General features: G+C 43.1%; 1 protein-coding gene across 8 annotated transcripts in view; it reads left to right on the forward strand.

Annotated features, from left to right (window-relative positions):
- Nucleotides 1–26,302, forward strand: part of ANO9 (anoctamin 9) — a 68,402-nt gene that overhangs the window by 14,378 nt on the left and 27,722 nt on the right. For 4 of the 8 annotated variants that reach the window (XM_056528446.1, XM_056528444.1, XM_056528447.1 and 1 more), the window contains exons 2-7: nucleotides 6,373–6,432; nucleotides 11,103–11,216; nucleotides 16,182–16,318; nucleotides 20,747–20,796; nucleotides 21,471–21,529; nucleotides 25,837–25,922. In XM_056528446.1, the coding sequence (XP_056384421.1) occupies nucleotides 6,373–6,432; nucleotides 11,103–11,216; nucleotides 16,182–16,318; nucleotides 20,747–20,796; nucleotides 21,471–21,529; nucleotides 25,837–25,922 (506 nt within the window). Of the gene's footprint in view, nucleotides 1–3,205; nucleotides 3,236–5,294; nucleotides 5,352–5,574; nucleotides 5,594–6,372; nucleotides 6,433–11,102; nucleotides 11,217–16,181; nucleotides 16,319–20,746; nucleotides 20,797–21,470; nucleotides 21,530–25,836; nucleotides 25,923–26,302 lie in introns of those variants that run through there. The other 4 variants (XM_056528445.1, XM_056528449.1, XM_056528452.1 and 1 more) reach the window with 4 other exon arrangements.

Consider the following 26,302-nt stretch of genomic DNA (forward strand, 5'->3'; position numbering starts at 1 on the left):
TGTTGCCTTTTTGCATGTATGCACAATTTACACAGGACCTGCTGGGAAAGGACCCCTTGCTAGATGTGGACAGATATTTTTGAGTGGATTTCGTAAGCTTTTACAAGTTAGTAGGACGCCTGTAGGCCATAATGGGAGGATTTTTCCATTCAGGTATATTGATACACCCATCTCTTTGGCTATGCCAATATTTCCTGATTGTATCAGATACCTTCTTAGAGGCACCAGAAAATGTGGACACAAAAGCCATCCTATCTTGGGATTTCCTAGGTGTATGAGTATCGAGCAGGGTATTCTATCCATACCCATGACTTTACATTTACTGTCAACCACCAGTTTATGTGGATAACCCCTATCAAGAACATTTTTTGTCATAGAGTCCAGAGCAGGCTTGGCACCAATCGTCTGGCTCATGGGCAACGAGCGTACTTGGCTGTGGGGATGATAGCTATCAAAGCGTAGAAAAGAATTAGTCAGTGGGGTTGACAAAAATGTCTGAATCTAAACGATTGCCCTTGTTACTGATTTTGGTATCCAAAGTTCTGGATAAAGTAGATGCAAATTGTAGCCCAGATGGTAAACTGCTGAGAAAAGACAGAAAAGAGGATAATTCTGTCTCTGTCCCAGTCCATAACATGAAGATATCATCTATGTATCATATGAGCATACACGTGACCGTGCTTAGGACTAGAGATGAGCGAACTTACAGTAAATCTGATTCGTCACCAACTTCTCGGCTCGGCAGTTGATGACTTATCCTGCATAAATTAGTTCAGCTTTCAGGTGCTCCCGTGGGCTGGAAAAGGTGGATACAGTCCTAGGAGACTCTTTCCTAGGACTGTATCCACCTTTTCCAGCCCACCGGAGCACCGGAAAGCTGAACTAATTTACGCAGGATAAGTCATCAACTGCCGAGCCGAGAAGTTCATGACGAATCGAATTTACTGTAAGTTCGCTCATCTCTACTTAGGACGTAACTTCCAGCATACAATCCCTAACTCAGATGTTGACAGCGTCCAGCAGTCCCTCGTCATGATCTATAATGCCGACTGGTGAGTGACACCGTCTCCCCGCCCACTATCTGGATACAATATACGATACACCTGTACACTGTATCACTGTATAGCACAATTGTATGTGTATGTATATACTGAGCACGATCGGAATGTACACGATCTGTATACTTTGCAAACGTTGTTTTCATTTGATATGTTAATTAAAGGGGCGGTCCTGCGTGACCTTAAATATCCACTGTTGTGAATTATTCTTTGCTTGAAAATGGTATCGTGAGGTTGCCGAAATGTATCTTCACTCGGGAGTGAATAAAAGATTACGGTACCTTATTTCACCACATTGGAGTGCCACCGACTTTTCTTCAAATATATTCCTTGGATCCCTGACCAGGATCAACGGCAGCAGGCACCCACTCACTTTATTTGGGACTGCTACCATCTCTACTACTAAAATATATATATATATATATATATATATATATATATATATATATATATATATATTATATTGCTCAAAAACATAAAGGGAACACTTAAACAACACAATGTAACTCCAAGTCAATCACACTTCTGTGAAATCACACTGTCCACTCAGGAAGCAACACTGATTGACAATCAATTTCACATGCTGTTGTGCAAATGGAACAGACAACAGGTGGAAATTATAGGCAATTAGCAATACACCCCCAATAAAGGAGTGGTTCTGCATGTGGTGACTACAGACCACTTCTCAGTTCCTATGCTTCCTGGCTGATGTTTTGGTCACTTTTGCTGCTGGTGGTGCTTTCACTCTAGTGGTAGTATGAGACGGAGTCTACAACCCACACAGGTAGTGCAGCTCATCCAGGATGGTACATCAATGCGAGTTGTGGCAAGAAGGTTTGCTGTGTATGTCAGCGTAGTCTCCAGAGCATGGAGGCACTACCAGGAGACAGGCCAGTACATCAGGAGACGTGGAGGAGGCCGTAGGAGGGCAACAACCCAGCAGCAGGCCCGCTACCTCCGCCTTTGTGCAAGGAGGAACAGGAGCACTGCCAGAGTCCTGCAAAATGACCTCCAGAAGGCCACAAATGTGCATGTGTCCACGGTCAGAATGGTCAGAAACGGACTCCATGAGTCCACAGGTGGGGGTTGTGCTTACAGCCCAACACTGTGCAGGACGTTTGGCATTTGCCAGAGAACACCAAGATTGGCAAATTCACAGATGCTCTTCACAGATGACAGATGTGACAGAGTCTGGAGACGCCATGGACAACATTCTGCTGCCTGCAACATCCTCCAGCATGACCAGTTTGGGGGTGGGTCAGTAATGATGTGGGGTGGCATTTCTTTGGGGGTCCGCACAGCCCTCCATGTGCTTGCCAGAGGTAGCCTGACTGCCATTAGGTACCGAGAGGAGATCCTCAGACCCCTTGTGAGACCATATGCTGGTGCCGTTGGCCCTGGGTTCCTCCTAATGTAAGACAATGCTAGACCTCATGTGGCTGGAGTGTGTCAGCAGTTCCTGCAAGAGGAAGGCATTGATGCTATGGACTGGCCTGCCCGTTCCCCAGAACTGAATCCGATTGAGCACATCTGTGACATCATGTCTCGCTCAATCCACCAACGCCACTTTGCACCACAGACTGTCCAGGAGTTGGTGGATGCTTTAGTCCAGGTCTGGGAGGACATCCCTCAGGAGACCGCCACCTCATCAGGAGCATGCCCAGGCATTGTAGGGAGGTCATAGAGGCACATGGAGGCCACACACACTACTGAGCCTCATTGTGACTTGTTTTAAGGGCATTACATCAAAGTTGGATCAGCCTGTAGTGCGGTTTTCCACTTTGATTTTGAGTGTGACTCCATACCCAGACCTCCATGGGTTGATAAAATTGATTTCCATTGATAATTTTGTGTGATTTTGTTGTCAGCGCATTCAAGTATGTAAAGACGAAATTATTTCATACGATCAGTTCATTCATTCGGATCTAGGATGTGTTATCTTAGTGTTCCCTTTATTTTTTTGAGCACTGTATATATCAGCAAGTGCAAAAGCAGCACAACCCAAAGCTATGCAGGAAGCCAAGGGTGCAATCAGATAAAAAGCCAGTCCCAGCTGCAGACTGTAAAGTGAAATCCAAATACAAGAACCAGCAGCACTCCGTTCAGTAGTGATAGCAAACTGTGCTTTTTCTTGACCCAAGATGCAAATGCAAAATCATAGGATGTTGCAGAATCTTGTAATACTTTTTTTTTTAAATTGGACTAACAGTATTTTGTAGAGAAGCTTTCGGGATTCCTCCCTTTATCGCATTTCTGAGCACACAAGAAGAAAACACACAGGTTCCATCTCACTAAATATGTAGGGGTTAAAACAACAGATGTGGATAATTCACACTAAGTTGGGCCATAAGTTGTATAGCTATAGACGATAGACTACATAGATGAGGATGAGAAGGGACATGTCAAAGTTTTCTTTTTTTTTAAAAGACAGGTACACTTTAAGTGTCATCAGAAAATGACCTATTGTTTAAATCAAGGTTTTATATGGTGGAACATACTGCCAGCCTAATGTGGGGGGAACTATACTGCCAGCCTAATGTGGGGGGAACTATACTGCCAGCCTAATGTGGGGGAACTATGCTGCCTACCTAGTGTGGGGAACTATGCTGCCTACCTAGTGTGGGGGAACTAAGCTGCGTACTTAAAGGGGTACTCCACTGCCCCAGTGTTTGGAACATTTTGTTCCGAACTCTTGGTGCGGGCTGCAGGGGTTGTGACATTACAGCCATGCCCCTTGTGATGTCACAACACGCCCCCTCAATGCAAGTCTATGGGAGGGGGCGTGTCACGATACTCTGATAGTGCCCCTCCAGAGACTAGACTCTGGATTCACCCGTGGCTGGAAGTTGTAGTTTTGCAACAGCTGGAGGCACACTGGTTGGGAAATACTGGTCTATCTTCTGAAATAATCCTGAAATCTTGTAGTTTAAATTTTTGACCACTAGGCCTAAATTTAAGCTGAGACTTCCTGTTCTATGATAAGGAGGAGACACCAGCAGATAAAGAGGACAGTAGACCTCTGCACAGGTCACAGAGCATGCCTACAATTCTGCACCATACAAAGAATAGGGTCTGGAGATAATCATCCTGCCTCTCTCCTGTGCCACATAGCTTTCCGTAAAGCATATCACTGAGGCTAGATTTCCACTTGTGTGTGTGTTTTTTTTTTTTTTCAAAATACACCCAAAAAAGCCACGAATGGCAGCATTTTTTTTTTTTGCAATGGCCAGATCTTAGCTGAAAGTCAATAGGGATATCTGAATCTTTGGTGTTTTTCTGTGTTTTTGGGCTCAGTGGAAGTATTCCAAAATTGCAGCATGTTGAGACTATAGCGTTTTGTTGGTTAAATTCTTGGGAGAAAAAATAATGCAATGGAGTTTTATTCTTGGGTTAGCATTGGCGATTTTTCTGGCATTTTTTCCCCCGTTTCCTAAATAGAAATCCTTGAGTCGCATAATGAACCACAATAGACTTCAAGGTGACTCAAGAAAGGATATTTGCATATAGTGTGCACTGCAATAAAGCTATATTTTTTTTTCCGGGTGTTTAATAGAGCAGGTATATCAAAAAAATCTGTATACACCCCATACAGCATCATGCCAGTAGTTTAAAGGGGTACTCCGGTGATTTTTTATTATTATTTTTTAATCAACTGGTGCCAAAACATTAAACAGATTTGTAAATTACTTCTATTTAAAAATCGTAACCCTTCCAGTACTTATCAGCTGCTGTATACTACAGAGGAAGTTCATTTCTTTTTGAGTTTATTTTCAGTCTGACCACACTGCTCTCTGCTGACACCTCTGTCCATGTCAGGAACTGTCCAGAGCAGGAGAGGTTTGCTATGGGGATTTTCTCCTGCTCTGGACAGTTCCTGAGACAGACAGAGGTGTCAGCAGGGAGCACTGTGGTCAGACAGAAAAGAAACTCAAAAATAAAAGAACTTCCTCTGTAGTATACAGCAGCTGATAAGTACTAGCAGTCATTTACAAATTTAACATTTTGGCACTAATTGATAAAAAAAAAAGGTTTTTCACTGGAGTACCCCTTTAAACATAAAGAAATGCTGGTGACAGGTTTCCTTTAAACTAGATTATTAAAATGATATCAAAAACCTGTGCTGAGGAAAAGTTGCTGAGTTTCCCATAGCAACCAATCCGATCGCTTCTTTCAGTTTTCAAAGGCCTCTTAAACAAAAGAAGTGATCTGATTGGTTGCTATGGGCAACTGGTCAACGTTTCCTCTGCACAGGTTTTAATAAATCTCTCCCTATGTAACTACTGTATACTGAATGTAAGATTTTACTGAAATATATTACATTCATACAGGATTGTATCAAGAACTAATGCTTCTATAGAAAAATATTCAATGTTTGTGTTTAAATAAGAAAATACAGTGGTCCCTCAAGTTACAATATTCATTGGTTCTGAGACGACCATTGTATGTTGAAACCATCGTATGTTGAGACCAGAACTCTATGGAAACCTGGTAATTGGTTCTAAAGGCACCAAAATGACATCCAAAAATAGGAAAAAGTGAGGATTAAAGATAAATAAGTAGATAACTAATATAGATAAAGCAAATCCTTACATATAAAAGTAAGAAAGATCTGCTGGGAGCTGTAAATCAGTGTCTATGTCAGTGTTTCCCAAGCGGGGAGCCTCCAGCTGTTGCAAAACTACAACTCCCAGCATGCCCGGACAGCCAAAGGCTGTCCGGGCATGCTGGGAGTTGTAGTTTTGCAACAGCTGGGGGCTCCCTGTTTGGGAAAAACTGGTCTATGTAGAGGACAGGAGCTTCTTCCAGGTCCTGTACAGAACACGCAATGTCCTAAAAAAGTAACATGGAGCCGCCCTCACCTGGTGTCCAAAGGAGCAGCTAACCCTGGTACAGGTAAAGTGTACAGAACATGTAATCCCTCCCTGTACTGTAGGGGGCGCTACCAGACACCAGTCAGTGCATACACTTCAGTAATACAGGTAAAGAGTAGTACAGAACATGTAATCCCTCCCTGTACTGTAGGGGGCGCTACCAGACACCAGTCAGTGCATACACTTCAGTAATACAGGGGTTTTACCTGTAAATTGCCCATTCTGATTGGTCAGTACCTCCAGCCATTGACGCGTTTCACAGATCTGGACTGTCTGTACATTGTATGTTGAGTCTGGTTTCAAGTTACAATGGTCCAGAAAAGACCATTGTATGTTGAAACTATTGTATGTTGAGGCCATTGTAAGTTGAGGGATCACTGTAGTTTTTACTATTTAGTGTACAAATTGTATTCCTATACTAAATGTAACGATTGTTTCCCCAGGAACCCGTGAGAACGCCGTGGCAGGAGCATTTGCTACATTTGGATCCAATGATCTTCGCAGTGAGTATAATGAGTTTAATATTTTGTTTCCATTTCCTTTTTGGACAATTCATGTTTTTTTTAATTCAGACTATACTTTGTATCATCTAAAAAAAATGATTGGAATTGAAAAAAATAGAAGTAGGTACACAATATGAGTTCTCCCCTATATAACACTGGATGTGTATGTGGCGTACACCTATCCGTGCAGATCTCCTCCTGGTATAGTGTGATGTCCTAGTACAGGACATGGTCCTGTACTACACTTAGGCCATGTCAGGTTGGGTCCCTTAGTGACCTGGGGGCTCTCCTGCAGTGTCTCCCCTGCTGTTACAATATTGTAATAGAATTGTAGTCAGTGTATTAATGTATAGTTAGTATAAAGGACCTGTGAGATGTCATCTAAAGGACCGGTGAGATGTCACATGTCATGTTTATGTTATCACATGTTACCCAGAGGACACCACCTTAACACATGACCTGCAGCTTGACCAATGGGCTTTGGCTCAGCCCCCTCTATATAAGGGGGTGGCCATTACAATTCTCTCTCTTCCATCACTTTACTGAGCCCAGCAAACACCAGAGATCTCAGGTCTAGTGTCCAGTACCTGGAAGGCCTCATATCTACAGTCATTCCAGTAAGTGAAGTCTATGTCTGCTGTCACTATCTACAGTCATTCCAGTAAGTGAAGTCTATGTCTGCTGTCACTATCTACAGTCATTCCAGTAAGTGAAGTCTATGTCTGCTGTCACTATCTACAGTCATTCCAGTAAGTGAAGTCTATGTCTGCTGTCACTATCTACAGTCATTCTAGTAAGTGAAGTCTATGTCTGCTGTCACTATCTACAGTCATTCCAGTAAGTCAAGTCTATGTCTGCTGTCACTATCTACAGTCATTCCAGTAAGTCAAGTCTATGTCTGCTGTCACTATCTACAGTCCAGTCTAGCCTCAAGTCAATTATCTAAAGTCTATTACAGGTAATAGAAAGCTGCGAGGTCCTTCTGTGTTCCTGGCCACCTCTCTGGGATTCTGGCCTAGCTGTGAAGATAGGTGTTATTATCTGACCTCTGTTAAACCATAACTTGGTTGTGGACTCTCATTTTCACTGCCTAGCTATTGGAAGAGTGGAGATACCGTTTGGGTGGTTCCAGTACCCAAAAACCACTCTGGCGTCACGAACCTTAGGGGTTCATAACACCTTGCCCCTGGGGTTAATACCATCTTGCCCCATCCACCTACACCACTACATCCCGTTGTCCCGCTATCACCGTGGGTCACCACAATAGGACACCTACCTACGTGGCAGCTGGCAGAAGTATATCTTATACTCAGACCTCCACACACTTCTGGGCTACTTCCCAGCAGGTGGCATTTGGTAACATTTTAAAAGTAGGCCTCCACTCAATAAAAGGCAAAGTAGTTTTGACGAAATCTCCAACCCCTGCCCCCTCAGCACAGCTAGGTCTCTAACAGGAGGATACAACATGGCACCAAGGAGCCAAGTTAATAAGACACATACAGTAAATAATGTAAACAATATTGGGGAGATTTATCAAAACCTGTGCAGAGGAAGAGTGGTGCAGTTGCCCATAGCAACCAATCAGATTGCTTCTTTCATTTTCCACAGGCCTCTAAAGAGGAAAATGAAAGAAGCAATCTGATTGGTTGCTATGGGCAACTGCACCACTCTTCCTCTACACAGGTTTTGATAAATCTCCCCTATATGATTTAGATGGCTCTTTTCAGCTAGGTGAAACTATTCTAATCCATATCAATGAAGAATTACTACAGACTGTTCTGCTAAGTGTGTTCTCGGGTCCTACTGTATAGCCGTGGAGACCCTAAACCTTCAGTGCCTTTTATTTATATTTCAGTGCAGTTAAATATTATTTAGTGGTTCTAGTGGTGAACCCATGATGAGCAGTGCCGGGTTTCCTCCAGACATGATTCTTAGAATTGAGGCCAGAAAGTCCATTCTTGGTTTCCTCGGACCAGAGAATCTTGTTTCTCACAGTCTGAGTCCTTTAGGTGCTTTTTTGCAAACCCCAGGAGGCTTTTATTTGGCTTCTACTGAGGAGAAGCTTCTTTCTGGCCACTCTGCCATAAGTTTCTTCCATTTGCACACAAGATCTGTTGAGCTCAGCCAGAGTGAGTATTGGATTCTTGGTCAGCTCTTTTACCAAGGCCCTTTTCCCCCGAAATTTGGTGTAGTAGCCAGCTCTAGGAAGAGTTCTGGTTGTCCCAAACTTATTCCATTGAAGAATTATGGAGGCCACTGTGAACATTTAACACAGCAGAAATGTTTTTAACCCATCTCCAGATCTCTAGCACCACACAATCCAATGTCTGAGCTCTACAGGCAGTTCTTTCCACCTCATGGCTTCAGCGCATTTAGGAGCTTTAGGGTATGTTCACAGGGGCAGATTACCTGCGGGTGTCCTGCTGCAGGGTTGAGCTGCAGTGAATTTTCCATGGTCAGCATGGCTTTGTCAAAAGGGGACGTGACATTGGTAAAAGGGGTGTGGCCTAAATGCAACACTACGCACCAAAAAATGTGCAAATTATTAGTTGGGTATAAACTTAGTCTAGACAGTCTAAGAATGCGACAAAGTTATCAACCAGCACGATACTCCTTGATAAATTTGGGGAATTCTTAAAACATTACAGTCTGTCAATCAGACATGTCAAAGGTTGTTGGTTGCACGGGGTCCCACTTCTGAAACCCGCTGCCATTATGAGTTAATAGCCAGGGAAGACGGTTGCATTGCGCTCTGCTCCCTGGCCGGTCGGGAGATCTCTGTATAGAAATCTATGCAAAGGAAATGTACGGATATCTTGGCCGGCTGGGGAGCGGAGTGCAGTGTCACCTGGCTAATAACTCAAGATCGCAGCAGGTCTCAGGAGTGAGACCCGATGCACCCAACAGCTTTTGATGTGTCTGAACATGTCTAAAGTTGTTTTCAATGACCGTACCACTGTCAGCTGAACTTAAAGTTAAAAATAAATACTGTGCCACACCTGACTATACGTTGGTCTGGTCCTGTTGCTCAGATCCATTAAAGGGGTACTCCGCCCTAGACATCTTATCCCCTATCTAAAGGATAGGGGATAAGATATCTGATCGTGGGGGTCCTGCCTCTGAGGACCCCCATGATCTCCTCTGCTGCACCCTGTGTTTGTTTAGAGCGTTGGGTGCAGCAACGGGGGCTCCTGATGTCACGGCCATGCCCCCTCAATGCAAGTCTATGGGAGGGGGCGTGACGACAGTCACGCCCCCTCCCATAGACTTGCATTGAGGGGGCATGGCCGTGACATCATTAGTAGGGCGTGACCGTCACGAGTCTCCACCCCGCATCGTAAGTCAGATACCTGGGGTGCCGCACCCGCGATTGTGGAGATCCCAAACGGCAGGACCCCCGCGATCAGACATCTTATCCCCTATCCTTTGGATAGGCAGCGGTCAAGTCCTGGAAAAAAAAGCGTGGGAACTCTTACACATATGGGTTGGTCCTGCAGGACTCCTGCTAATGGGAAAAGTGTTCCTGCTGTGGAAAAAGTGCAGGAACTTGGTTCCCATGCGTTCCTGCAGGACTTGAGCCCTGTGGATAAGGGATAAGATGTCTAGGGGCGGAGTACCCCTTTAAGTAGAATAAAGATGAGCAGCAAAAGCCGACACAAACTGCGGTCAGGAGTAGCAATTTTCTGGATGAAGGTGCCCACGTTTTCTCATTCCAAGCAGCCCCTCTAAATCTAAAGGAAGTCATGTTTTAAAGGGGTACTCCGCCCCTAGACATCTTATCCCCTATCCAAAGGATAGTGGATAAGAGGTCAGATCGCCGGGGTCCCGCTGCTGGGGACCCCTGGGATCTACCATGCAGCACCCACCTGTAGCGGCTTCCGGAACCGCTGGATGTCCTCAGGCTGAGTCCATCTCGACCACGGGGACGCAAGACCGTGACGTCACGACTCCGCCCCTGTGTGATGTCACACCCCGCCCCAGCTGTCACGCCCCCTCCCATAGACTTGCATTGAGGGGCGGGGTGTGATGTCACACGGGGGTGGAGTCGTTACGTCACGGTCTTGCGTCCCCGTGGTCGAGATGGACTCAGCCTGAGGACCTCCAGCGGTTCCGGAAGCCGCTACAGGTGGGTACTGCATGGTAGATCCCAGGGGTCCCCAGCAGCAGGACCCCGGCGATCTGACATCTTATCCCCTATCCTTTGGATAGGGGATAAGATGTCTAGGGGTGGAGTACCCCTTTAAATCAATGCCACACAGGGATGAGGTCATCCACGGTGATCAGTATGGGCAATGCCACTATTTTCCCATTACACTCTTTTCTTACAACTGACCCTCCTGACATAAGAATGGAGCTGTCTGCTAGAAAAATAGTTTGGCTTCCATCTAGGTTATGGTCATGTATAACCGATAACATGCTGCACTAATGTACGCATTGACTTCAATTGGCCAGGTCTGATAGTATGTATCCGTACAAAAGGCATATGAATCGTCATCAGGAGTCATTATTAGGTCCTTTCTAGAAGAATTGTGTTGATTTATGTCATTTTAGAGAAAATACAAAACAAAAATATTTGACGCCAATGTATGTACAAGGCAACTCCTCTCATATCCGGCGTGTACACAGTAGGAAGTAGATAGAGAAGTTAATCTGGTTCTGATTCTTGTTAGGAGGTGAAATGGGACTTTGTGCTGGTGTGTGAGAGCAAATCTCTTGACAGCGAGGCTGAGGAGAAGAGGCGGCAGTACATGTCTGAACTGGAACTGAAGCGCTTCAAGATAAAGGTAAAGCATTTCTCAAGATTCCTAACAGCAACACAAACTGATCTGTCAACATATAGCCGGACAATGGCGGAGCAAGTTTATTTCGTGTTTATATATATATATATATAGGGATTCTGCAACCTACAGTTGTGAACCTACAACTCCCATCATGCCCTGCCAACTGTTGGCTGTCAGGTTTTTTTTTGCCAGTGTCCTGCTCCCGTACCCTGCAGTGATCGTCTACCTGGACTGTCCGTATTATTTCTGCTTTATAACTTGTAACTGCTGTATGTTAATGTTAAAGAAAACACACACTGACAACCATTAACCTTTTGCTGGACAACTGGGGGGTCGGCCACAGCGTTTATTTTGGTAAAACCTCTCAAATAGCCATTTGAGTCCAAAAGTTCTGAGTCTAAAATTCGGAGGTAAGCGATATGCCGGCCACCCTCTTCGACGGGCAAATCACTCTCCCCTCCATAAATCCTAATTTCCATTTCTCCGCCACGCTGTGACTTATCCTAAAAGAAAAGAACGTCAGTACCAAAGCACCCAAGTACACAGATACTCCAACTTTACCACAACCACCAAGACACCACCACACCCCAGTGGCATTGCCACCAAACAACCGAACCAAACAATGCCCAAATGTCACGGGTTTTACTTTTATTCTCCTATATCCAAAAAACCTGGCTCCGCCCGACTACCATATCTCCTTCCCATACAGCTGGGCATATACTTTATTAATTAACCCCTAACAGCCCGTGTCGCCGCATCCTAAGCGGCGCGGCGACATTCAAAACTGCAGTGTGAACTGTCGTCTATGGAAGCACCCGTGCTCAAAGTGTTAAACTGCAGCTCAGCGAATCGCTGGCCGCAACAATGTCCCGCCTCGCCCAATGATTCTGCCTAAGTTTCATTTTTTATATCCCATACAATGGCCATTATTAGAAAGAACCCTCCAGCCAGAGTTCTTCTTTGAGGGTAGGTTCACACATAGAGGATCTGTTGCATATTTTGCCGTTACCCATTGAAGTCAATGGGTAGCAAAATGAGTAGAATAAAATATGCAGCAGATCCTGTAGGTGTTAATATATACCCTAAAGTGAAGTTCTTGGAGTATATAATCAACAAAACCTGCTTTCTAGGTGCAAAGTAGAAACAGAACTATTGCTACTGTACATGGAGACCATCAACAAACAGGCTTTGTCTTGCAAACTGATCTTATCATGGCTTGTGAAAAGATCCAAGGCAGCCCAAGCCTATGGCCATACACATTATTGACTGTGTAGCCTTGGGTGAGACTGGTCGACTACTTAACTGTATGGGGTCTCCCATGTCATCCTAGTGGGCAGGAGCCAGAGAAGAGACAGATCAGGCAGCTGGATTTCCACCCCCATATTCTTTTGTTCATGGGGGAGATAAGCTACTGACAATGGTCTATAGCAGCCACTTACTCCCCTCCCCCTATTCACAATGCATGCACGCTTATCTGAGACAACTGTGCATGTATATGGAGGGAGGATGGGGTAGCAGGAGAGATGGCTGGAAACTTATTTGGCCAACAGCTGTCTGAAGTGTAGGGCCAATTAAGTTAGCTATTATACCCAGAGGAAGTAAAAAGCAAGTGCTCATGGAATCAGTTAAAGGGGTACTCCGGTGAAAAACATATATATTTTTTTTTAAATAAACTGGGGCAGAAAGTTAATCAGTATTAACTTAATTTGTAAATTAAAAAATCTTAATCCTTACAGTACTTATCAGCTGCTGTATGCTCCACAGAAAGTTCTTTTCTTTTGAATTTCCTTCTAGTCTGACCACACTGCTCTCTGATGACACCTCTGTCCATGTCAGGAACTGTCCTGAGGTTTGCTATGGGAATTTGCTCCTGCTCTGGACAGTTCCTGGCACGGACAGAGGTGTCAGCAGAGAGCACTGTAGTCAGATATAAAGGAAATTCAAAAAGAACAGAACTTCATCTGTAGTATACAGCGGCTGATAAATCCTGGAAGGATTAGGATTTTTTAAATGGAAGTAATTTACAAATCTGTTTAACTTTCTAGCACCAGTTGATTTAAAAAAAAAAAAAAAGAAGAAAATAAACATTTTTTGCACTGAGGTACTGTTAAATATAAAGGGAACGCAAAATTATAACCCGGTCTGACCATGGAAAAAGTGAGCTCATCGTTTGTATAAAAAAACACATACATTTATTGTCATCTTCTTGACATCATAGCAGACAGTACATAAAACAAGAAATCTTCATGTACAGGTAGTCCTTAGCATGAGTAAATATATATATATATATATATATATATATATATATATATATACATATATATGTAGGAGGGTTATGTAGGCATGTCCATAAATCTTCTCTCACCAGCTGGGATATCTCCCTAAGTACTTCATCCAGCATGGTGGATCCATCTTGAAATGTCCTTATAAGATGGCCGCCTCTGTTAGCTTCCTCTAGCTGCCATCCTCTTGTGCTGGAGGGCTGTACAGGACTTCCTGGAGACCTTCGTCCGTTCCTCCCTCTATTCGTGTCAATCCGGACTGTCTCTGGAGCAACGTATGCTCAAATGATGGGTGTGTCCATCACGACTGAAGGTGTGTCCTTTATAAATGTGGGCGTGTTTATCCTAATTGATCATGTGTCTACTATCCATAAATATACAAATATGGTTTATTAAAAGTATATATCTCCTCCTAATGGGTTGGCTGACTATATATTTCAGGTAGAAGACAGACATGGTCGCACATCTACAATCTTGCACAATGATCTAATTGCTTCTCAGCATAATTTCAAAAACGAACAGGTTGTTAGTATATACGTTTTGATCAAAAAGTACAAAGCCCACTCGCCACTTGGCGAGTGGGCTTTGTACTTTTTGATCAAAACGTATATACTAACAACCTGTTCGTTTTTGAAATTATGCTGAGAAGCAATTAGATCATTGTGCAAGATTGTAGATGTGCGACCATGTCTGTCTTCTACCTGAATTGACTATATATTTCCCTTGTGGGTGTCATGGCTATATTGTTATCTGATTGGATACTACCAATCATCCACATCTGAAGTCTCAACATGACTATTCTCCTGCTACATATATACTGAAATAGTATATAGTGTGTCATCTTGTCTATCTATAGATATGATATCCTTTGACAACTGGTGAGCACGTGGTATGTACTTAAAGCGGTTAGCCAGAAAAAAAACTGTTATATATATCAACTGGCTCCAGAAAGTTAAACAGATTTGTAAATTACTTCTATTAAAAAATCTAAATCCTTTCAGTACTTATGAGCTGCTGAAGTTGAGTTGTTCTTTTCGGTCAAAATGCTCTCTGATGACACCTGTCTCAGGAACTGTCCAGAGTAGAAACAAATCCTCATAGCAAACCTCTTCTACTCTGTGCAGTTCCCGAGACAAGCAGAGATGTCAGCAGAGAGCACTGTTGCCAGACAGAAAAGAACAACTCAACTTCAGCAGCTGATAATTATTGGAAGGATTAAGATTTTTTAATAGAAGTAATTTACAAATCTGTTTAACTTTCTGGAGCCAGTTGATATAATATATATAAAAAAAATTATTTCCTGGAAAACCCCTCTAATAACCTTGGTTATTATATGATATTGAAAAATGACAAACTTTTACCTTTTAAGGGTTTTTTCGAGGATTAAAAAAATAGCTATTTTGTTCCAAAAACAGCACCACACCTGTCCTCAGCAGCTCAGTTCAATTGAAGTAAATAGAGCCAACTTTTAATACCAAACAAAACCTGAGGACCAGTGTGGCGCTGTTCTTGGAACCAATCAGCTCAGTGTTTCTATTCTTGGATTTTGTGTAACAGGCTAGCCAAATCCTTCAGTTGGGAAATCACTATATGGGATCTCTTACCTGCTTAAAGGACAACTGCAGTGCAATATACACTTATCCACTATCTACAAGATAGGGGATAAGTGTTTGATTGCGGGGGGGGGGGTCCGACCGATGGGACCCCCCTCGATCTCACTAACGGGGCGCCGCCATTAGCGCTCATGGTGATGTAGCGTCGACGCCCCGTCTCCTCCCCGTCCCCATACAGTTCTATGGGGGAGACGGGGAGGCACGAACGCTGCCTCCGCGCCTCTCCAATAGAGATGTATGGAGGAGGCGTGCCGGCTGCAACGTCATGCTGCGGCTGGCACGCCCCCTGCACGGGAGAGCCGCAGCCCCGTACAGGAGATCACAGGGGGTCCAAACACTTATCCCCTATCCTGTGGATAGAAGATAAGTGTTAATCACGCTGCAGATGTCCTTTAAAGGACAACTGCAGTGGAATTACACTTATCCCCTATCCACAGGATAGGGGATAAGTGTTTGATCGCGGGGGGTCCGACCGCTGGGACCACCCTCGATCTCCCTAACGAGGCGCCGGCATTAGCGCCCATGGTGACATAGCGTTGACCTAGAGGTCGACGGTGACGCCCCGTCTCCTCCCCGTCTCCTCCCCGTCCCCATACAGTTCTATGGGGGATGCGGGGAGGCACGAATGCTGCCTCCCCACCTCTCCCATAGAGATGTATGGAGGAGGCATGCTGGCTGCAACATCATGCTGCGGCTGGCACGCCCCCTGCATGGGACAGCCGCGGCCCCGTACAGGAGATCACAGGGGGTCCCAGCGGTCGGACCCCCCGTGATCAAACACTTGTCCCTTATCTTGAAGAGAGGGGATAAGTGTTTGTACCGCTACAGATGTCCTTTAAGAGTAATTTTATCCAAAAGCAATAATAGGGTATATGGATAGGGTTACATGTCCCCCCCCCATGCAGAGAAAGCATGTAACCTAGCTGCTGCAGAGCCACATCCCATCCACAGCAATATACATGTCTTACATAACAGGAATTATAGATCAGTCATCAGCAGCAGGCTCCATCATTATTATACTACAATAACTTTCTAAAGTATTGATATGACCTTTTTTTTTTTTTTTTTTTAAGAAATCTAAAGACGGGAAGAAGAATTTTTATGGGGTGCGGGCACCCCCTGACATTTTCAGGAAGTACGTCAGGCTTCTTAAGAATCCAGACCAAGGCATCGGAAACCTGAGTGAAGAACATGTTTCTGAAACAAGCAGGTGATAACGAAATTCTTTCTGGTATATCATGTATTGTGCCACTTTGCTCCTTGTGGAATAAACCTAAAATATAGAAAAGTCCTCTAAATATTCCTTAAAGGGGTACTCTGGCGCTTAGACATCTTATCCCCAATCCAAAGGATAGGGGATAAGATGCCTGATCGAGGGGGTCACGCCGCTGGGGACCCCCGTGATCTTGCACGCCGCACCCCGTTTAAAATCAGTCCCCGGAGCGATTTCGCTCCGGGGACTGATTTTAAACGGGGTGCGGCTTGAAAGATCACGGGGGTCGCGATCAGGCATCTTATCCCCTATCCAAAGGATAGGGGATAAGATGTCTAAGTGCCAGAGTACCCCTTTAACGTTACTTGTGTTTTTTGTGTACTTTTTGTAACGCCTCTAAAAGTTTATCCAATTACATGACAAGGAGAGTCAGACGGAAATTTCTGGCAAAATGTTGAAAACTCATTTTAGTACCATAATGTGGTAAATATGTCTGTAGTATTACAAAGAATATCTCTACCCTTGTTCATTCTGCTTTTGCTAAAGTGACAACAGGAAGTGCAGCCATATTGGTTGTTACTTTTAGCTACTGAAGAAAAGATTGTAACACTATGGGGGAGATTAATCAGAGTTGCTGAGTTGCCCATAGCAACCAATCAGATCGCTTCTTTCATTTTTGAAAAGGCCTGTGAAAAATGAAAGAAGGGATCTGATTGGTTGCTATGGGCAACTCAGCAACTTTTCCTCTGTACAGGTTTTGATAAATCTCCCCCTATGACTTTGAAGACAAAATAAGGGTCTATTCACACGGCAGAGTTTCCGATTGCGGAATTCCGCCTCAAATTAAAGTTCATATAGTTCTATGGGATTCTGCAATCCCATTCACACTTCTTGCGGAATTCCGCAAGCGGAAATTCAGAAGTGAGAATGGGAGTGCGGAATCCCATAGAAGTCTAGGGGATTTAAAGGGGTACTCCGCTGGAAAACTTATTTTTTTTAATCAACTGCTGCCAGAAAGTTAAACAGATTTGTAAATTATTTCTTTTAAAAAATTCTAATCCTTCCAATACTTATCAGCTGCTGTATGCTCGACAGGAAGTTCTTTTCTTTTTGAATTTCCTTTCTGTCTGACCACAGTGCTCTCTGCTGACACCTCTGTCCATTTAAAGAACTGTCCAGAGTAGGAGCACATCCCCATAGCGAACCTATTGTGCTCCGGACAGTTCCTGACATGGACAGAGGTGTCAGCAGAGAGCACTGTGATCAGACAGAAAGGAAATTCAAAAAAGAAAAAATATTCTTGTGGATCATACAGAAGCTGATAAGTACTGGAAGGATTAAGATTTTTTTTAATAGAAGTCATTTACAAATCTGTTTAACTTTCTGCCACCAGTTGATTAAAGAAAAAAAATAGTTTTCCAGTTTCCCTTTAACCCCTTAACGACGCAGGACGTATATTTACGTCCTGCGCCGGCTCCCGCGATATGAAGCGGGATCGCATCATATCGCGTGGGTCCCGGCGCTAATCAACGGCCGGGACCCGCGGCTAATATCACACATCGCCGATCGCGGCGATGTGCGGTATTAACCCTTTAGAAGCGGCGGTCAAAGCTGACCGCCGCTTCTAAAGTGAAACTGAAAGTATCCCGGCTGCTCAGTCGGGCTGTTCGGGACCGCCGCGGTGAAATCGCGGCGTCCCGAACAGCTGATCGGACACCGGGAGGGCTCTTACCTGCCTCCTCGGTGTCCGATCGACGAATGACTGCTCCGTGCCTGAGATCCAGGCAGGAGCAGTCAAGCGCCGATAATGCTGATCACAGGCGTGTTAATACACGCCTGTGATCAGGATGAGAGATCAGTGTGTGCAGTGTTATAGGTCCCTATGGGACCTATAACACTGCAAAAAAAAAGTTAAAAAAAAGTGTTAATAAAGGTCATTTAACCCCTTCCCTAATAAAAGTTTGAATCACCCCCCTTTTCCCATAAAAAAAATAAAACAGTGTAAAAAAAAAAATAAATAAACATATGTGGTATCGCCGCGTGCGTAAATGTCCGAACTATAAAAATATATCATTAATTAAGCCGTACGGTCAATGGCGTACGCGCAAAAAAATTCCAAAGTCCAAAAAAGCGTATTTTGGTAACTTTTTATAACATTAAAAAATGAATAAAAAGTGATCAAAAAGTCAGATCAAAACAAAAATCATACCAATAAAAACTTCAGATCACGGCGCAAAAAATGAGTCCTCATACCGCCCCGTGGAAAAATAAAAAAGTTATAGGGGTCAGAAGATGACATTTTTAAACGTATAAATTTTCCTGCATGTAGTTATGATTTTTTCCAGAAGTGCGACAAAATCAAACCTATATAAGTATGGTATCATTTTAACCGTATGGACCTACAGAATAATGATAAGGTGTAATTTTTACCGAAATATGCACTGCGTAGAAACGGAAGCCCCCAAAAGTTACAAAATGGCGTTTTTTTTTCGATTTTGTCGCACAATGATTTTTTTTTCCGTTTCGCCGTGCATTTTTGGGTAAAATGGCTAATGTCACTGCAAAGTAGAATTGGCGACGCAAAAAATAAGCCATAATATGGATTTTTAGGTGGAAAATTGAAAGGGTTATGATTTTTTAAAGGTAAGGAGGAAAAAACGAAAGTGCAAAAACGGAAAAACCCTGAGTCCTTAAGGGGTTAATAATTTGAGGCGGAATAGACCATAACTGTTATTGGCTTCTAAGGAGTTGCTTAAAGGGGTTTTCCATCTCATGAAGTTATCTTCTATCCACAGAATAGAGGATAACAAGCCGATTGATGGGGGTCTAACCCCTCGGACCCCCCACAGATTCTGAGAACGGCAACATAATTGCCCCTGGAATAAATGGTGCTGGTGACCTCTCCATTCATTCTCTATGGGGCTGCCGATATATTTGAGATCAGTGCTTAGAATGTGTTCTCCACATAGCAGAGCGCACACATGACTGAAGGCTCTGCGGAGGATGGGGAGCACTAGAAGGCTCCATTGCGCAGCAAATTTGCTATGGGGGGGGTGAACATAACTTCTACTTGATAGAATTATGTAAGTGATTTCTCATTCTACTCCTGTTCACGCACACTATGAGCCAGTGTGTTGGGTTTAGTGTGGGTGAACAGCCTGTGAGCTTCCCTTTTTTTTTTTTTTTTTTTTTTTTTATGTTGTAGTACATATGTACTACAACATATCTCTAATATATTTTCATTATTTTTTTTTTTATTAATATGTTTTAATTTACGTTTGAAAATCGGCCACTAGGGGTCTCCCTCCTAGTGGCCGGCTGCAGGCTGGCGTGACGTCACGCCTGAATTTGGACCGATGCCGGCCGGGCAATCTGTCCTAATTCATTCAGCCTGCGCTCGCTCCCTGCCGGGAGTGAGCACTGAGAGCACATAGGCTCCCTGGCCTCACACAGCGGCCCGCCTCCCGCCATTTACACACCGCTTCTGCTGCCTCGGGACTCTGCAGGACTCTAGGGTATGTCTTGGGGAGAGCGGGGTTTGGGGTTTTTAACATGGGGGTTGGGGGTCAGCAGGGTTCGGGGTTTTCAACAGGGGGAGGGAACAGGGTAGCCCCTAACTTATTGTTTTCAACACAGGGTGCCTCCAGCTGTTTCACCACTACAACTCTCAGCATGCCCTGACAGCCAATAGATGTCAGGACAAGCTGGGAGTTGTAGTGGTGAAACATCTGGAGGCACCCTGTATAGGTAAACTAAGGGCGGAAGTGTTGGCCCCAGCAGGCATCAGTGATGTTGCGCTTTCTGGGTAAGTCTGCTTGGTAGTGAGCACACTACTAGGCAGACAAAATATTTTTTTAATATAGTAAAAAAAAATGTAAAGGCAGGGAGGGGGTTAGGGATAGATGGGCAATAGGCAGGGACAAAAAAAAAGAAAAAAAAAAAAAAAAAAAGGATGGTGGGAGCTACCCTTTAAAAGGAACACCCAATATGGCTACATTTCCTTGCAATTTTTATTAGTTTTTGGTGTGGCCCAATGATTTTCTGTCAATTATGTTTAAAATGTTTACATATTAAGTGAAGCAAACTGTGGTAAACCTCTTGGAAATACTTCCAGAGAGCCCCTATAACTCTCATAGAACCCATTGACTTGCCACAATGTCTTAGCAGATGTATGATGTCTGAAGAAGAGACTGCAGCGGCAGCGCTATCACTTTGTAGTTTTCTATAAGGTAATTCTACTCGGATTTCTCAGAACAGCTATAAAACTGTCAGCAAACAAAGTTTCAGCCATTACAACTAAAATAACCTTTTTACAGGTCTAACTGGCCAACCCTTTATTGACGGGACTCATTGCATAACCAAATATTTCTATTAATAGTTAATTCCTCACACCACTTGTGTTGATATCCTTTATGTCATTTCTAGGATTCGCATTGTCCATTTTATTCTGCATAAAACCAGCCTCCGATCAGGAGGTAAGTGAAAATGACAATCCTTTTCCTTTTTCCTTTATTTTTCTTCTTTATAAGAGGGTAAAGATCTGCTGTGGTACTAAGCCAAGTGTCTGCTGTGGTACCTACTAGAGATGAGCGAACTTACAGTAAATTCGATTCGTCACGAACTTCTCAGCTCGGTGGTTGATTACTTTTCCTGCATAAATTAGTTCAGCTTTCCGGTGCTCCGGTGGGCTGGAAAAGGTGGATACAGTCCTAGGAAAGAGTCTCCTAGGACTGTATCCACCTTTTCCAGCCCACAGGAGCACCTGAAAGCTGAACTAATTTATGCAGGAAAGTCAGCAACTGCCGAGCCGAGAAGTTCGTGACGAATCAAATTTACTGTAAGTTCGCTCATCTCTAGTACCTACCAAAATCTGCAGTCTATCTCATAGCATGTAATCCTGTTTTGCACGTGAAATTCACATTTTAGGGGAGTATGACTGCAGATTCTGTGCATAAAATACGCAAATTCTATGCAAAACTGTGTGGGCGAGAAGTCACAGAATGTGCAGGTTAACATATGTTTGATGCATCATACTTTAGCATAGTTTGGGGAAGATTTACATTATACAGTATACAAGTCCATTTTGTTCTTCATTCTGCATCCTCCTTTATATATCTGATCTCTCATCAGGATGACTTTCTGTTTTTAGAGACCTTGGACGATCTAATAAAACTTGGAGTTTTTGAAACCGCTTTCCCCTTACACACTGTGAGTTTACAAGGACATCTTTCAATATTTAATATTTGTTCACAATGATCTTTTATTTTATTTTATTTCGTTTTCTGCGAAATTACAGAATGTTGACTAAAATGGAAAACGATAACTTGGTAAGAGGGAGGGCTTGACTTTGTGGAAGCCTGGCCGCAGATAAAGGTCTATAGAGAGCAAGTCAAACTAAACTTTCTCAACGGTAAAGTCATTTTACTGTAGAAAGAAGTAATGTGGAAATGATGCCAATCCCATACCCTCCGCCGTATGAGAATTGATAGAGGTATAAACTCTATCCACCTGAATGAAACAAAAGGCCTCTACCACCAAACACATCCCAAGGCAGCACAGCACCAGTGTGAATAGGGGACAAAAACACACCTACAATGTGCTCCCATTCTAGGACTGGGAGACTGCCAGAAAAAATAGGGCCCTTTGCAGTTTCCTGCCAATTTAAATAGGCCTGGGCTGAGGGGGAGGAGCAGAGTGCTGACCAAGTAAAAACAAAAAGAGGCTAAATAAATCACAATGTGGACTTAATAGAGACAAAAACAACAGACATGGTCGCATATCTACAACATGCACAGTGATCCTAGGATTTTCAGCAAAATTGCTGCCGCAGAGGCATTCGGGCTGCTCTGCCAGTGGGTATTCTAGGGATCTTAGGGACCCACTACTTACAGATGGCCATGATGTGACTAGCGGGCTTGAATTTCATGAGCATCAACTACACTAACCACCTGTTAGTTTAATACATTTTGCTGAGAAGCCTTAGATCAATGTGCAAGATGTAGATGTGCGACCATGTCTGTTTCTTTTCTCCATTGAGTTCACATTATGTAGTACACAATAGGCCATTTCAGAGCAACCACAGACAGCAGAAGGCCTGTGTACAGGAAAACTATATGGAGTCCGTTTTCTCCAACAATCTATCACAAAACATCCCTGTAAGGGTGCATTCACATCCCGATTTTAGCATCCTACTTCTTCTAACGATTTTTAACTTTGAAATGGTACAAATCTGCATGCAAAGTCATATCCATTGACTTCCATTCATTAATGATACATCAGTTTTGATCCGCATCCGATTTTCCACGATTTAAGATCGGAGGTAAAATCGTGGTTGAATACGATTTTTCGTCCAGATTCAAAATCGGATTGAAATCGTGTCCGATTTTTTTATTATTGATGTCTATGTAAATCGCATGGAATCGTGTGACAATTCTATCAGATTAATCGCACACAATTTTTTTTGTACGCATGTGCAGTAGACTTCAAGACACATACACTTCAAATATATATAACTTTATTGCCATTGGCATACATATTAATTTTAAAAACAGGATCAGATTTTTATTGAAAATCGGATGGAATTTTCATCTGTATGATTTTTGGATACGATTTTAAAATCGGATAGCAAAGAAATCTTTACATACGACTGTATACGATTGTTTGCAATCCGATTTCGTCCGATTTTACGGTCCGATTATCGGATGGTTAAATCGTGATGTGAACCTAGCCTTACAATGCACCAGTTATTATGAGTTACAAAATCTATGAGCTTTTACTTTACAGGTGACCTAATAGACAGAAGAAACACACTATCTGCTTTTAAGCCCCCATACACATTATATTGCATGGAGACCTCCTGATTTTCTCCCAACAGATGATATCAGGGGAGAGAAGGATCAGGCTTGTTGGATTTCAACTTCCCAATCCTTTTATGCTCCAAGATATAAGAGTCTGCCAGAGAAGTCTAGCAAAGGCTTACCCCTCCGAACTCCATTTAGGACTCATGAAGGCTTAACTGAGCCATGTGATCATGTGTATGGAGGGATCTGGGGAGACAGCTGTCAGCCGAATGTTCATTCGAGCGACAACTATATCATGTGCATGGTGCCCCAATTGCCTACTTGGGCCACTGTGCATGTGCACAACTTGCACTGTCTACTACAGTGCACCCCGACAATATCTAATGTCCAGTGGCACCAATGTAACTTATAATGAATGGACCATGGGAACCTTTTATTTTCTTGAAATTGGCAATAAAGAAAATTATACAAAAAGGTCCCAGGATGGTTGTAAAGAATTTTTTTTGTGGCCTTCAGTTTTTAAAAGCATTGAGACCATTTTAGAAAACTTTTTTTTGAAGAGTCTTGAGCTCTTGCGGATTCCTATGGAAGTTTCTTTCTGTAACATAAAAAAATCAAATAATCCCAGAATTGTATGATTCAAGCAGGTCCCAGTAATGCTGGTTGTTCTGGCCCAGATCTATGGATCCAGATCTTGATGATTATTTAGTTTCTTGAGACCATATCCATAGTTTCTATGCTGAATGACAGGAGCACAAGACAATGGAATGTCAAATCGTCTTAAGGCTGCTTTGAGGTTATTTTACAGGGCCGCAAGCTGTTATTACCCCTACTTTGTGCTAATAGATAGGATTATAAGAAGATTGTAGCAGGTCTATTAAAGGATCACTCTCCTCAAAAGTACATGTTGGAGTGTAGAAGCAGGTGCTAGTAACCATCACAGATTTTGATTCAATTAGACAATATTAGACATATGTAATGACCGATGTGGAAGATCCTTTACAATGAGAATACTACCTGGATAGTATTGCCATGCTGAGGACTCCCACCTTGGCCATGGTTTTCAATGGGACTTTGCTGCACCATGCACATGCAGTGGAAACATCTGCAAAGGAAATTCAAATTCCGACAGAAAGAATGAACGGACTCACTTGGAAATGTATTGCCGTCTATGTGGACAGCGCATTGTGGTCCTAGAGCAAACTGATTCGGCTGAGTTCCTTGCCATTTTCTTTACTAGTCCTCAGTAACTGGACATATTTCTGTTTACATCCAGAGCACAGCTCATTACAAGAAAAAGCTCTGATGCCATGTACAAGCCTTAGTTGGCTTCCATTCTTGTGCTCAGTTGCTTTAATTGTCCCAACTAGTTTTTTTGCTTTTCCAGCCACCTCCAGCCTATTTGTGTCCGCTTGAAGTGGTCAGAATAGCCAGAAGCAGCCAAAGCAGGAAAGTTACACAATTGGCAGAACTCCCATTGACTTTACCGGGATTTGCACAAATGGCATAGCTGCACTGTTTGCATAACTTCGGGAGTCACACAAACAACCATTAAAGTCAATGGGAGTTTCGCAAATTGCGGGTTGCGCACCTTCAACAATCTCTACTTGTTAGAAAAGAGTCAATAAGCAGATCGCAAAGTGTCCTCCTGCTGGGACCCCCAGCCTTTGGTTGTTATCTTTTAGGAAACCTGGCAGTATCACAGGTGAAATGAATGGCAAACACAGTGCCTGCTCATGTCAATAGGATGGCTGTGTAATCCTGGACATAATAGGTCCCCCCAGATAGAAAAACCCCACTCTTTGTAACTGCTTTATACTTTAGCCAAATAGATGTGGATCCCGAACCAGAGGCCCCACTCTAATAACTTAAAGGGGTACTCCAGTGGAAAACACATTTTTTTTAATCAACTGGTGCCAGAAAGTTAAACTGATTTGTAAATCATTAAAATGTTTAATCCTTCCAGTACTTATCATCTGATGTATGTTCCAGAGGAAGTTCTTTTCTTTTTGAATTTCTTTTCTGTCCGACCACAGTGTTCTCTGCTGACACCTCTGTCCATGTCAGGAACTGTCCAGAGCAGGATAGGTTTGCTATGGGGATTTTCTCCTTCTCTGGACAGTTCCTGACATGGACAGAGATGTTGGCAGAGAGCACTGTGGTCAGACAGAAAAGAAATTCAAAAAGAAAAGAAAATTTCCTGTGGGGCATACAGCAGCTGAAGTACTTGAAGGATTAAGATTTTTAAATAGAAGTCATTTACTAATCTCTGCAGTGTGCACCCGTGTATTGGGTTTAGGTGCTGGCAATTTGGGGGGAATAGTTCCCTCTGTAGCCGTGCATCCCCTCCCCTATTTCACAGGAGGTGGTTTGGAGTTATAGTGGATCCAACATGTCACCCAGTCAGAGGCTGTATGCCCAGCAGAGGTGAGTTAGTGTTAGGATCCCATCCAATAAGAGGCCACCTCCACGTGGTGGATGGGGGGACACGTTTTGATCAAAAAGTGCGCTAAGAGCCTCCATTTTGTTGACCTAGTGTTTTGCTGCCATTTTCTTTTTTCTTTTTTTTCTTTTCTTACATGTAATTTACAAATCTGTTTAACTTTCTGGCAAAAAAATAGTTTTCCACTAGAGTGCCCCTTTAACTAACAAGGATATAAATGAGTTTTCTGAACTGGACATCCCTTTAACCAATAATTTCTCTCTGCTTTACAGCTGCATGAAACAACTGGTAAAAATCTAAAAGAAAAGTGGGCAAGATGGAGGGATGTCATCTACAAGCAGCCAGTGCCACAGATCAGGTGACTGGAGGAGGTTCTCATGTTATGTCAATAAAGTTACCCCAGTGACAGATCTGATGTCATGTGCTCTGGACAAGTAGGGAGACACCTAGTGGCAGCTTTTTTAAACACAAATAAAACATTCTTTTTTTTTTTTTAAACAAAGTACATTAGAAAGATTTTTTTATTTACCATAAGGAGTGCAATAGCAAAAATTTGTTTTAATGAGAGTGCCCATTTAATACTGTAGATACTACATATGACACCACTGTAAAACATAAGCAATAAGAATACACGTGTTTGTAGTAAATCAAAACATGGCAGGCGCCATGACATTATATGAAATACATGTAGTGCAGTGGTCTCACACTGTGGCCCTCGAGATGTTGGAAAACTTCAAT

This window comes from Hyla sarda, chromosome 6, assembly GCF_029499605.1.
Source record: "Hyla sarda isolate aHylSar1 chromosome 6, aHylSar1.hap1, whole genome shotgun sequence".
NCBI lineage: Eukaryota > Metazoa > Chordata > Amphibia > Anura > Hylidae > Hyla > Hyla sarda.